Source organism: Salmo salar, chromosome ssa06 (assembly GCF_905237065.1).
Source record: "Salmo salar chromosome ssa06, Ssal_v3.1, whole genome shotgun sequence".
Classification (NCBI taxonomy): domain Eukaryota; kingdom Metazoa; phylum Chordata; class Actinopteri; order Salmoniformes; family Salmonidae; genus Salmo; species Salmo salar.
In genome coordinates, this window is record NC_059447.1 from 14,317,375 (window position 1) to 14,330,166 (window position 12,792).

At 43.5% G+C, this 12,792-nt stretch overlaps 1 protein-coding gene across 1 annotated transcript; it reads right to left on the reverse strand.

Annotated features, from left to right (window-relative positions):
• Positions 1-2,245: 2,245 nt before the first annotated feature.
• Positions 2,246-6,764, reverse strand: LOC106597006 (actin, non-muscle 6.2). The gene is made up of 6 exons (XM_014188243.2): positions 6,609-6,764; positions 6,017-6,143; positions 4,297-4,536; positions 3,591-4,029; positions 2,932-3,113; positions 2,246-2,718 (listed from the first exon to the last, which is right to left on the reverse strand). Exons 2-6 carry the CDS (start codon positions 6,140-6,142, stop codon positions 2,575-2,577), a joined length of 1,131 nt encoding a protein of 376 aa, XP_014043718.1. The 5' UTR covers position 6,143; positions 6,609-6,764; the 3' UTR covers positions 2,246-2,574.
• Positions 6,765-12,792: the final 6,028 nt, after the last annotated feature.

The window sequence follows — 12,792 nt, forward strand, 5'->3', positions numbered from 1 at the left end:
AGCACCATCTTCACTACCAGTGTAGGTCATGTGACAGAATGTGAAGGCAGCAAAATCTTCACTACCAGTGTAGGTCATGTGACAGAATGTGAAGGAAGCACCATCTTCACTACCAGTGTAGGTCATGTGACAGAATGTGAAGGCAGCACCGTCTTCACTACCAGTGTAGGTCATGTGACAGCAGCACCGTCTTCACCACCAGTGTAGGTCATTTGACAGCAGCACCGTATTCACTATCAGTGTAGGTCATGTGACAGCAGCACCGTCTTCACCACCAGTGTAGGTCATGAGACAGCAGCACCGTCTTCACCAGTGTAGGTCATGTGACAGCAGCACTGTCTTCACTACCAGTGTAGGTCATGTGACAGAGGCACTGTCTTCACTACCAGTGTAGATCATGTGACAGCAGCACTGTCTTCACTACCAGTGTAGGTCATGTGACAGCAGCACTGTCTTCACCACCAGTGTAGGTCATGTGACAGCAGCACTGTCTTCACCACCAGTGTAGGTCATGTGACAGAATGTGAATGCAGCACCATCTTCACTACCAGTGTAGGTCATGTGACAGAATGTGAAAGCAGCACTGGATTCACTACCAGTGTAGGTCATGTGACAGGATGTGAAGGCAGTACTGGCTGCGGTTCAAACTCATAAAAGACACACCCTCATCTTATGCCCTTGGCTGAATCCCCATCACCATCTTGGAGGGCGGTCCAAATGATTAGCCAAGCATGGGAAGTTTGTAACGTAAGCCCCTCAGCCCTCATTTTTAGTCAAGTTTTCAAGTGTACAATTATATTCACTCCAGGCCCTGAAACTCCCCATAATTCAATTCACGACGACTGTGCATCCGCTAAGAAAAGTCAGCCAAAAATGTAAACGTGAGCGCCAGTATGGAGTCAACATACAAGTGTAAGTAAAAGCAAATGTAAATAAGTTAGAAATTGTGCTACTAATGCACATGACGGCACAAACACGTCTCGTAAAAAATATTCTTGTTTTGGAAATTGTGGAAATGAAACATTTCCCTCCTTCAGAAGTTCCAGCTAATCAGGATAATGTTACTTAGCTAACTCATTTGCAAGCTATCATACAGTAGGTGTAAATTAATTATATTTTATATAAGTAGACATGCACTCAATTGACTGTAGCGCATATAAAGCATCCACAAGCTACCAGTGGCGGGATAAACGAGTGACGAATTTCCGGTCAAGGGCGGTCCATTTAAAAACCATTTCTTCCTCCATCGCCCCTTAATGTGCAAGTGTATACTCGTCAGACATGATACAGAAGTGTCCACTAAATTTGAGGGCTGAGGGGATAGGGTGTGTTTGGACCTCAAACACTGTCTTCACCAGTGTAGGTCATGTGACAATGTGAAAGCAGCACCTGCTCCCCAACCAGTGTAGGTCATGTGAAGACAGCACTGCCATCTAGTGGACATAGCATGTAAATCAGGGATCTCCAACTGTGGTCCTGGAGTCTGTGCAGGTGTTACTTCCAGGACTAACCCTAGAGCTGTTCTATAGGATTATTAAATTGCACCCACCTGGTGACCCAGGTCTAGATATCAGTGGACCTGGCGTCAAGTTCCAGATTGAAATGTGTCTGCCGTATGAAGTCCCACCCAGTTGACCAGTGTTACCTATGCCAAAACAGGCTTTGGGTCTAGCGAGGTCTTTGGTAAACTCACCTGCTTCAGTCTGGGATTTAATTACTGTCACCAGGTATTTTAGTACTGGTGTAGAACACCTGCAAAGCTTTTCATGACAAGACCCCCCTGATTGGAACAGCTACTTCTGTTCATTAGCATGTACTCCTGTCAAAGACAGTGGTCTTTCAGTGTACATTAGAGAAGTGGCTTCGTCACCTTGCCTTCAGCTATACTGACATGAAAGAATGTCATATCTGGCCAGCACATCCCAAAGAGCTGAAGCCATAAACATGAGGTTCACCAAGAGAATATAACAATGAGAAAACTGTTAGATTGACCCATTTGATTTCTAACCTGCAGTGGGTGCCAGTCAATGACAAATACATGAAGGCATCTGATCTGCCATGACAAGAAACAGTTCACTTTCCAGTAGGATGAGGCAATAGTGCCAACCAGTGGACAAAGCCAGAATCTCAAACCACTTTGTTCCCAAATCATTCCCTGAAATGATCAGTAAACAAAAAAAATAAGTGACAAATGCATTCTGAACATATGACAAGACTTAATGTTGCAAATACAGACTACAGAGTATCATGTTACAGTGAATGTTTATTCAATGGCCCAGGAGCAGATGTTACAGCAAGACTAATAGTAACAAATACAACACAAGGCAGAATGTCAAAACCCTAACACTGAGCCTACCCAGAAACCATCCTGTCACTCCCCCCCAGGACACCATGTAGAACTGAAACAAGATGGCTTTATCTCTACCGGTTAGGATACATGGTATTCACTTCTACTCATCTGATAATTTTAGAGCCACACAAATGCTTAGGGGCAAGGTGTTGGCTTCTGGACAGGAGAGCCATCTGAAATAACATTCACTGAAAAGAGTAACAGTGAGGTTAAGAGTGGAGGCTTTAGAAACATTTGCGGTGGACGATAGACGGGCCAGATTCCTCGTATTCCTGCTTGGAAATCCACATCTGTTGGAAGGTGGAGAGAGAGGCCAGGATGGAGCCGCCGATCCACACAGAGTATTTACGCTCAGGAGGGGCGATGATCTGGAGACCAGAGATTTGAACGCATTCATTAGTAAAACAGGGAGGTCATCTAAAGTTGTTTTAGTGCAGAATACATTAAATGTGATTCTGATCATGAGCTTATGAAAAGTATTTGGGAAGCCAAAAAGAGAACTGAGAAAAAAAAGCTAGTCGAGAGATGCCACACTGAATGACCATGGGCTGAAATTCATAGAGTCACACATGAATGCCCACCTTAATCTTCATAGTAGGGGGTGCCAAGCCACTGATCTCCTTCTGCATTCTATCTGCGATGCCAGGGAACATGGTGGTTCCACCAGAGAGAACAGTGTTGGCATACAGGTCTTTCCTGATATCCACATCACACTTCATGATAGAGTTGTAGGTGGTCTCGTGCACTCCAGTGCTTTCCATTCCTACAAAAGCAAGCATATGTTGATGGCAGCCCTAGGAACAGAAACACAGGCCTACAAGTATGGCTCTTTTAATGAGGTCAGTGAACACGCAACTGTGAAGAACCTCAGAGCTCCATAGGATTGTGAAAATGGTTTGTGTAGTGGTGAAGGACCGTCACTAACCTAAGTAACATTGTCTAGACAAGAACATTTGTACATGTATTAAATAGCGACTCGTGGCCAAATGGAAGCTTTGTCCTCTGATTTCCAAAAATCTGCAAAAAGTTGGGTGTTTAGTGCTTATGAACAGTCATATCAATACATAAATGAGGGTGCATCTTGAGTGTGTGACCTCTAAGAGAAACATTTTCAGAAACTCCATTTTAGTAGTGGATAGAAATGTGGATTTCAGGACTAGAATTACTATAGTGGCCAACCATCGACAAATATCTTTTAGCAAGGACATTTTTTAGCTGAAGTTCCTCTTTATCACCTCACCAATGAAGGACGGCTGGAACATGGTCTCAGGGCACCGGAAGCGCTCGTTGCCGATAGTGATGACCTGTCCATCAGGCAGCTCGTAGCTCTTCTCCAGAGAGGAACTGGAGGCGGAGGTCTTCATCTCCTGCTCGAAGTCCAGCGCCACATAGGCCAGCTTCTCCTTGATGTCGCGCACAATCTCCCTCTCGGCCGTGGTGGTGAAGCTGTAGCCACGCTCAGTCAGGATCTTCATCAGGTAGTCCGTGAGGTCACGTCCGGCCAGGTCCAGACGCAGGATGGCGTGGGGAAGAGCGTAGCCCTCGTAGATGGGCACCGTGTGGCTAACACCATCCCCGGAATCCATCACTATTCCTGTGGTGCGACCAGATGCGTACAAAGATAGCACGGCCTGGATACCTACATACATGGCTGGGCTGTTGAAGGTCTCAAACATAATCTGGTAGAATAATAGAAGGTGGGAATTAGAACTACATGAGACCCTTTATCAAAAAAAGATTTTAAACACCTACAAATACTGCTAGGAATGTGAGGCCCACCACTAATCAATACCTACCCTCGGGCAAGGTAAACAGTAGCCCTGTCTACTGCTCTACATTCTGCTAGTGGATGAGGAGTCTTCACATGTAGTAAATAAAATGGCTGGGTTTATTTACTACTGCCACAGGGTTTCATTTGTAAAAAACACTAATGCCCCCACTACTACCTGGGTCATCTTCTCCCTGTTGGCTTTGGGGTTAAGTGGGGCCTCCGTGAGCAGGACGGGATGCTCTTCAGGGGCCACACGCAGCTCATTGTAGAAGGTGTGATGCCAGATCTTCTCCATGTCGTCCCAGTTGGTAACAATGCCGTGCTCGATGGGGTACTTCAGAGTCAGGATGCCCCTCTTGCTCTGGGCCTCATCTCCCACGTAGCTGTCCTTCTGTCCCATGCCCACCATCACACCCTGGGGAAAGAGACATTACCGTTACACTTTGTCCCTGCATTACGCATTAACTCAAGTTACACTACAGAAGTTGTTTTCATCAAATGTTGGCTTGAGTTGCCTGTATGTTCCATATACAAATCACAATCAATTTCTTAACTCCTGAAATCACAATCTTCAGTTTTAGGCTACCAATATATTATGCTTTTGTTAATGGGTTTGGGGAGGGGTGTCCCTTTCTTTTTAATGAGGCAATTTCTGGCCGATACTTGTCCATTTAGTGGACCTCTTGGATCAAGAGCACCCCCAGAAGGAAGAGTTCTGTATAGCCTCTTCAAACTCTCCCAAAGTCAAATAGAGAACATTACCAAAAGTGGACACATGCTTGTCAAACATCTCAATTCCAAAATCATGGGTATTAATATGGAGTTGTTACCCTCGTTTGCAGCTCTTCTAGTGGAAAGCCTTCTCTTCTTAGAAGGCTTTCCACTAGATGTTTGAACATTGCTGTGGAGAATTGCTTCCATTCAGCCACAAGAGCATTAGTGAAGTCAGGCACTGATGTTGAGAAAAATAGGCCTGACTCGCAGTCAGTGTTCCATTTCATCACAGAAGTGTTCGATGGGGTTGAGGTCTGGGCTCTGTGCAGGCCAGTCAAGTTCTTCCATACGATCCACAGACCATTTCTGTATGGACCTCTGCTTTGTGCACAGGAGTATTGTCATGCTGAAACAGGAAATGGTCTTCACCCAAACTGTTGCCACAAAGACAGGAGCACAGAATCATCCAGAATGTCATTGTATGCCGTAGCATTAAGATTTCCCGTTATTGGAATTAAGTGGCCTAGCCTGAACCATGAAAAACAGCCCTAGACCATTATTCCTCCACCAAACTTTAGTTGACACTAGGCAGTCTGCCAGGTAGCGTTCTCCTGGCATCCGCCAATCCCAGATTCGTCTGTCGGACTGCAAGATGGTGAAGTGTGAGTCAGCACTCAAGAGAACGTGTTTCCACTGCTCCAGAGTCCAGTGGCGGTGAGCTTTACACCACTCCAGCCAACGCTTGGCATTGCACATAGTGATCTTAAGCTTGTGTGCAGCTGCTTGGCCACGGAAACGCATTTCATGAAGCTCCCGACGAACAGTTCTTGTGCTGACGTTGCTTCCAGGGGCAGTTTGAAACACAGTAGGGAGTGTTGCAGCCGAGGTCAGACGACTTTTACATGCTTCAGCAGTCCCATTCTGTGAGTTTGTGTGGCCTACCACTTCACAGCTGAGCCATTGTTGCTCCTAGACATTTCCACTACACAGTAACAGCACTTAAGAGTTGATCGGGGCAACTCTAGCAGGGCAGAGCTTTTCAGTAAGGCCCTTCTACTGCCAACATGTGGATGAAATAGCCAAATCCACCAATTTGAAGGGGTGTCCACACACTTTTATACACAAATTATATAGCCTATATTAAGTGAATCCAATATCTGAGAGCCCAGTATGGTTCCAACCTGATGTCTGGGCCTTCCAACAATGGAGGGGAAGACAGCACGGGGAGCATCATCCCCTGCAAAACCAGCCTTGCACATGCCTGAACCATTGTCAACCACCAATGCAGCAATATCGTCTTCAGCCATTCTGTAAAAAAATAATAATAATTGAGGATTAATGAAGCAAGGCCTAAAAGCAAGAACAAAGCCATACCATTGCCTGGTGTAGGGTATATCGTCAACACATACCACTACAGTATAAATGTGACAATTTAGAGGTCCTCATTAGTAAGTGTAGACATAGGACCATAGTCAACTGTAATTCGTAACAATTAGTTAAATGTTTAACCACAGTAACTGTTAACGAGCATTAGTCTACTAGCAGAACTTTTAAAAATAGTGGAATTGAACCTAATACAATAGTTTGGAACAAAGCAAAGTTCTCAATATATGGCTCCGATTCCAACAGCTCAAACACGTATTCAGACAAATCCAAGCAAAGCTGTATTTCAAGTCAAGTGATTTTAACCAAGCTAGAACAAACACATTTAACGATACAACTCGACATTTCAGATTAGCTTTCCCAAACGTCGGGAGAGTGGCGTTTGCTTACCTGTCAGTTGGGACTTCTCGTCAAGAATCCGGGAATGATTATGTTCTCCACAAAGTGTGCGTGACGTCCACATTTCAGCAGGAGACTATATACCTTCTTTTCTCCCCAGCCGTGCATCATCCTCCGCCTTCACGTTCACCTGCACACACCAAATATGGGCATTGTTTTCAAAAAAAGACACCGGATTGGATTGGGAGGTGTTTTACGGTGGAAGTGACTGACCGTTGTCATTCCCAGGCTAGACGACATGAAAGAGACTGCATGGATTGGAAGGAAACAGGTACATGTTCGGTTAGCCTACAGGTTTTGGGTCATTTAAATTCAGTAGAATTTGGAAATGTAAGAGACGTCGTTGAATGTGTTAGCAGGCTAACCCTTTATCAAGTGAATCCACATTGTGGAAAAGACAATGGGAAAAGAGGACTGGTGCGCTCATATTGTAGTGAGACAAAAGTAGCCGATAGGGCGCGATCAAATAGAATACCTCTATGTGCCCGATCCCATCGTAATTTATGAACATGGCTTGATTATGTTTTGTTTTGTTAAATAAATGTTTGCCCAACTATTCTTTTGAAAGATCAGCTGCGTGTCATGCATTGCATTGTATTGCATCAGATCTGAGCACCCTGGACCAGAGTGTTGCGTCGAAAGTTTGACCGGAGATAGGCATAGGTGGGCTATGCTGCCCTTCATAGTCTGTAGACATTAATCAAATACATGTTAGACCATGTCAAATACGTGACCTGTGCTTAGTTATTCAGTACTTTACAATGCAAGCTCAAAGCACCTAGTATACACAGGCAGCCTAATTCTGATCTGATTGGTCTAAATACCAATAATGGGGCAAAATATCAGAATGTGGCTGCCTTTGGATTTAAAATCTGGTATAATTGCTCCCGAAATACAGGCTAGCAGAAGGCAATTCTTGTAAAAAAAACAAAAAAAACTCAATGTGTGAGAGGCCTGTACTTGTCTGTTGGGATATATTTGGCTAACAGGCAATAGTGGTGTGTGTAAAATCACAGGGGAAGCCCAACCTATGTGTTGTGATAATTGAGATGACTAGAAACGATTCGGTTGAACGTTTTAAGCTAACTAGCTAAATTGCCATAAATGTTTAAAGCTTTTCGTCCTGTCCCCATATTAATGTCATTGGTTCAGAGTTTGTTTTGATATTTTAACCTGCGTGTCGTGATCGCGTTTGGGGTAGGGGGACAAAATACATTTATGCACGTGCAGCAGCTGGTTTGGGTTCCGTGTAAGGTCGAGTCAATAAGAAGACGCAGTGGCTGAATCAATTCAACAACACCTTTGTTTCATCACAAAACCGGAGAGCAACCTCTCTCCGGTGAAGTCCACAAAGCATATTTCATGTAACAAACAGTTACATGATCTAAAGCATGGTCAAGCAAGTTAATGTTTCCGACATTTTCGGACTACTAACAACTGTTGATTTAGATTTAGAACCACAGAGTGTGTGTGTGTGTGTGTGTGTGCATTTGTGCAAGTGGAAAAAAACATGTTGACTCTACTTGTAGAGAAATGCCAATGCCATCCTCCTCTCTTTCATGTTGACGAAACAGTCTATCAAATCAAATTTCAAATCAAATTTATTTTTATACAGCCCTTGGTACATCAGCTGATATTCTCAAAGTGCTGTACAGAAACCCAGCCTAAAACCCCAAACAGCAAGCAAAGCATGTGAAAGAAGCACGGTGGCTAGGAAAAACTCCCTAGGAAAAACTCCCTAGAAAGGCCAAAAACCTAGGAAGAAACCTAGAGAGGAACCAGGCTATGAGGGGTGGCCAGTCCTCTTCTGGCTGTGCAGGGTGGATATTATAACAGAACATGGTCAAGATGTTAAAATGTTAAAATGTTCATAAATGACCAGCATGGTCAAATAATAATAATCATAGTAGTTGTCGAGGGTGCAACAAGCACGTCCGGTGAACAGGTCAGGGTTCCATAGCCGCAGGCAGAACAGTTGAAACTGGAGCAGCAGCACGGCCAGGTGGACTGGGGACAGCAAGGAGTTATCATACCAGGTAGTCCTGAGGCATGGTCCTAGGGCTCAGGTCCTCCGAGAGAAAGACAGAAAGAGAGAATTAGAGAGAGCATATTTAAATACACACAGGACACCGGATAAGACAATAGAAATACTCCAGATGTAACAGACTGACCCTAGCCCCCCGACACATAAACTACTGCAGCATAAATACTAGAGGCTGAGACAGGAGGGATCAGAAGACACTGTGGCCCCATCCGATGATACCCCCGGACAGGGCCAAACAGGCAGGATATAACCCCACCCACTTTGCCAAAGCACAGCCCCCACACCACTAGAGGGACACTGTCATACAGTAAACACTTTTAGTTTTTGTTGTCTTAGGCTACCTGGCTAAAATGCTTGCTCGCTAGCCTAACTTCCTTTCATGGGCAACGATGTGCCGCTAGTTAACATTAGCCTACTAAAGTACATTAGCTACATATTGAACTTCCATCCTCTCAGGCCAGGGGCACAAAGTATGAATTAATGGTTGGATCAGAATCACCGTTATAATCATTGATCAGTAAGGAAAAATAAGTAAAACCACAAGTACAAATCCCTATCTCCATCCATGGGTAATTTAGGAAAGGGCCAATTTTAGCTAGTTAGCTAGCAAATGGAGGACAACAGCACAACGAGATACAATTTATGTTTCTGTCAATTATGTTTTGCTTTTGATGTGAAATCCAAACTGGATTCCCTTTACACTTTTTTTGGGTGTGCCAGGACCATTCACAGTTTAGCTCGCTCAGTTTAGCTCAACGCTGATTGGCTATTATTATAATAATTTTTTTATCAAGGGAGGCCAAATGCTCGCTGGCTTCCCTTGCATTTAATGCTACGGGCGGCAACAATGTTGACCAGGCAGCATCAGATAATGGCCGCTGTTTCGCAGGCTCGGATGCTTTCTCCGGTGAGATTCTTTCACCTTCTTGCGAACTGAAGGACATTTATGTATTCTTTTTATTGGTCAATGTTTTGGGAAAGCCTGACTTCCCTTGCCATCCATGAATACACGCACTGCTAACAGGGGTAGTAAACTGCTCAACCTGCTTAGAATTCTAAACTCGTACAAACTAACTTCGCTATAGGCCTACAAATAAACTAGTTATTTACCAGTGAAATTGTATTTAATTGTATTGAACCTTTATTTAAGCAGGGAGTCATGCTGAGACCACGGCCTATATTGGAGATGAGCCCTGCATGACCACGTCAATCAACAACAATTACACTATACACACTAATTACACAATACACGAAAAGCAAACACAAAACAGGAAAAGCAAAACACAATCATATGAAACAAACACATTGTTCAATAAAAAGACCCTCTAACATCTGCCTGAATTGCCTTAGAGGCACCAATTCATCTTTTAGGACTTTTGGAGGTCATTCCACAGGCACAAAAAACTAAAAGCAGATTTACCTAACTCCGAAGAGATTGAAGGGATCTCTAGGGTTAGCCATCCATGACTCCGGATCTAGTAACTTATACGTCTGAAGGTTAACGGTGAGGTCAGGTATGGTGTAAGTTTATGCAAGAGGGCTTTCTAGACAATGAGACTTCAAGGACGGCCAGCCTACTTTCTGATGCAAAATGCAATGATGTGTACTGAACCTATTGCTTGTAATATTTTGTATTTTATTTAACCTTAATTTAACTACACAATGCGCTATGATGAACTGTGTCCAATGGCTTCAATACAGTGGCAGCTGCATTCATATAAACGGTATCGCAATAGTCAATAACTGGAATAAATGATTTGTTCCTATAGAAGAAGCCTATTTTAAACCTTAATTTCTTACTTAACTCATCAACATGCTTTTTGAAACACAGCTTTTTGTCAATTCAGATTCCCAGATATTTATACGCGGGGACACGATCAACGAGGGCACCATCCAAAGTACATATGCATATATCATCAGATACATTTTTTTTTTAAATGAATCGAAACCAAAGTTTTTGCAGCATAAATGTATCTTCTGCACCATTTCCTCTGCTGGATGTTCCTCATTATAATCCCTCAACAAAATATGTGAACATGCCATTTCTACTTGCTATGCTCTGACGAAAGAATGCTTTATGGTTCATTGCTAATGAGCAAACGGATGGGTCACTGATATCTGAAACCATTCCCTTATATTAATTATAAACTGGGTGGTTCGAGCCCTGAATGCTGAATGGCTGACAGCCATGGTATATCAGACCGTATACCATGGGTATGACAAAACATGTATTTTTACTCCTCTAATTACGTTGGTATAGTTATAATAGCAGTAAGGCACCTCAGAGGTTTGTGATATGGCCAATATACCACGGCTAAGGGCTGTGTCCAGGCACTCCGCGTTGCGTTGTGCATAAGAACAGCCCTTAGCCGTGGTACAGTATATTGGCCATATACCACACCTCCTCAGGACTTATTGCTTAATTAGAACATATAACACATGGGTCTACATAGCCCACAGGAGCTGTGTAGTAGAAACAGGATATATTTATTCTGGTGCAATTGACATATAACCTTTAACCTAAGGGGAAGAAGCGGAAGCTCTTTATCCAAGGTGTTATTTGTCACATAAGAACCTGTTTAGTAGTAAAGAGGATTCATGTCTGTGTGCGTACTCTAATGGTCTTGCTGGAGACACTTTCACAGTTATAGTCAGTCTGTCTTCAGAAAAAATGTATCTATAGGTCTGTGTCATATCTATGCAAGAATTGAGGTTTCCCATTTTAACTTCCTTTTCTAAAATGCAGATATTTTCCTGTGTATGACCACTAAGGGGCAATGCAGTTCAATCTACCGCAGACCTGGCTACCTACCAGATGGTCGTCACCGTAGTTACCACAGCCACAAAGTCATAAACCCCACCTATTTCTATCATTTTTACGATAGACAATTTTGACTTTGTGGCTGTGCTATCTAGTGGAAACCCTACCAGACAGCGCTCATCTTACCGCTGTCCCCCACCCACTCAGCAACGATGGTAGTTAATGCCGTTTTAGGTTTTCTGCTGTGTGCCTCTCCTCCATGTTCTGTGGTCAGTAGTAGCCTACATGGGACTTCATTTCCCACGTGCTCATCAATGTGATGGGTTGCTGCAGTGATGTATTACAGCGTGTTCATAGACATCTAACAATCTGTTGTGCCACATAAGGTGTTTGAGAGCTGGCGCTTTGTAGGCCTACTTGCAGAGCAATCATTGTACAATTTCTCCATCCCGGCCGTCACAGTTTTGGCATCTAGTCTGGTTTGTATTGCCTTACAGGACTTCCCTGCTGTCGCTTCCCTATCTCACTCTCTGACATTTTTTAAACTGTTAATGAGGATGACGTGCTGGGTGCTTTAAATAAGTAATTTTAAAGATGCATATCTCCTACTAACATATCTCCTACTAACATATCTCCTAATACTAACATAGAATCCATTCAGAAAGTATTCAGACCCTTCGACTTTTTCCACATTTTATTAGGTTACTGTCACGTCCTGACCAGTAGAGGGTGTAGTTGGGTCAGGACGTGGCAGAAGGGAGTGAGTGTTTTATTGTTTCGTTGATTTTGGCCGTGTGACTTCCAATCAGGCACAGCTGTAGAGGGTTGTGGTTGATTGGGAGTCACACATAAGTTGCCTACGTTTCCTTTGTGTGGTGTGGGTAATTGTGCTTGTCAATGTGGTTGCACCTAACAGGACTGTGTTGGCTGTCAGTTTTTGTTGTTTTTGTAAATGCATAGTGTTCGTGACATTAAATATGACGAACCCTAACTCCGCCGCATTTTGGTCCACTTCTTCCATAGACAGCCGTTACAGTTACAGCCTTATTCTAAAATTGATTAAATCGTTTTTCCCCCCTCAGCAATCTATACATAATAACCCATAATGATAAATCAAAACAGAAATATCACAGTTATATAAGTATTCAGACCCTTTACTCAGTACTTGTTGAAACACCTTTGGCAGCGATTACAGCCTTGAGTCTTGTTAGGTATGACGCTACAATATTGGCACACCTGAATTTGGGGAGTTTCTCCCATTGTTCTCTGCAGATCCTCTCAAGAGAGACATTCAGGTTCAAGTCCGGGCTCTGGCTGGACCACTCAAGGACATTCAGAGACTTGTTCCGAAGCCACCCCTGAGTTGTCTT

What these genes read in the sequence shown, in the direction of transcription:
- LOC106597006 (XM_014188243.2), bottom strand. Translation starts at nt 6,142, where the DNA reads ATGGCTGAAGACGATATTGCTGCATTGGTGGTTGACAATGGTTCAGGC. An exon ending in ACAGGGAGAAGATGACCCAG is followed by an intron (nt 4,030 to 4,296) that starts GTAGTAGTGGGG and finishes TTATTCTACCAG; the next exon opens with ATTATGTTTGAGACCTTCAA. An exon ending in GTTCCAGCCGTCCTTCATTG is followed by an intron (nt 3,114 to 3,590) that starts GTGAGGTGATAA and finishes TTGCTTTTGTAG; the next exon opens with GAATGGAAAGCACTGGAGTG.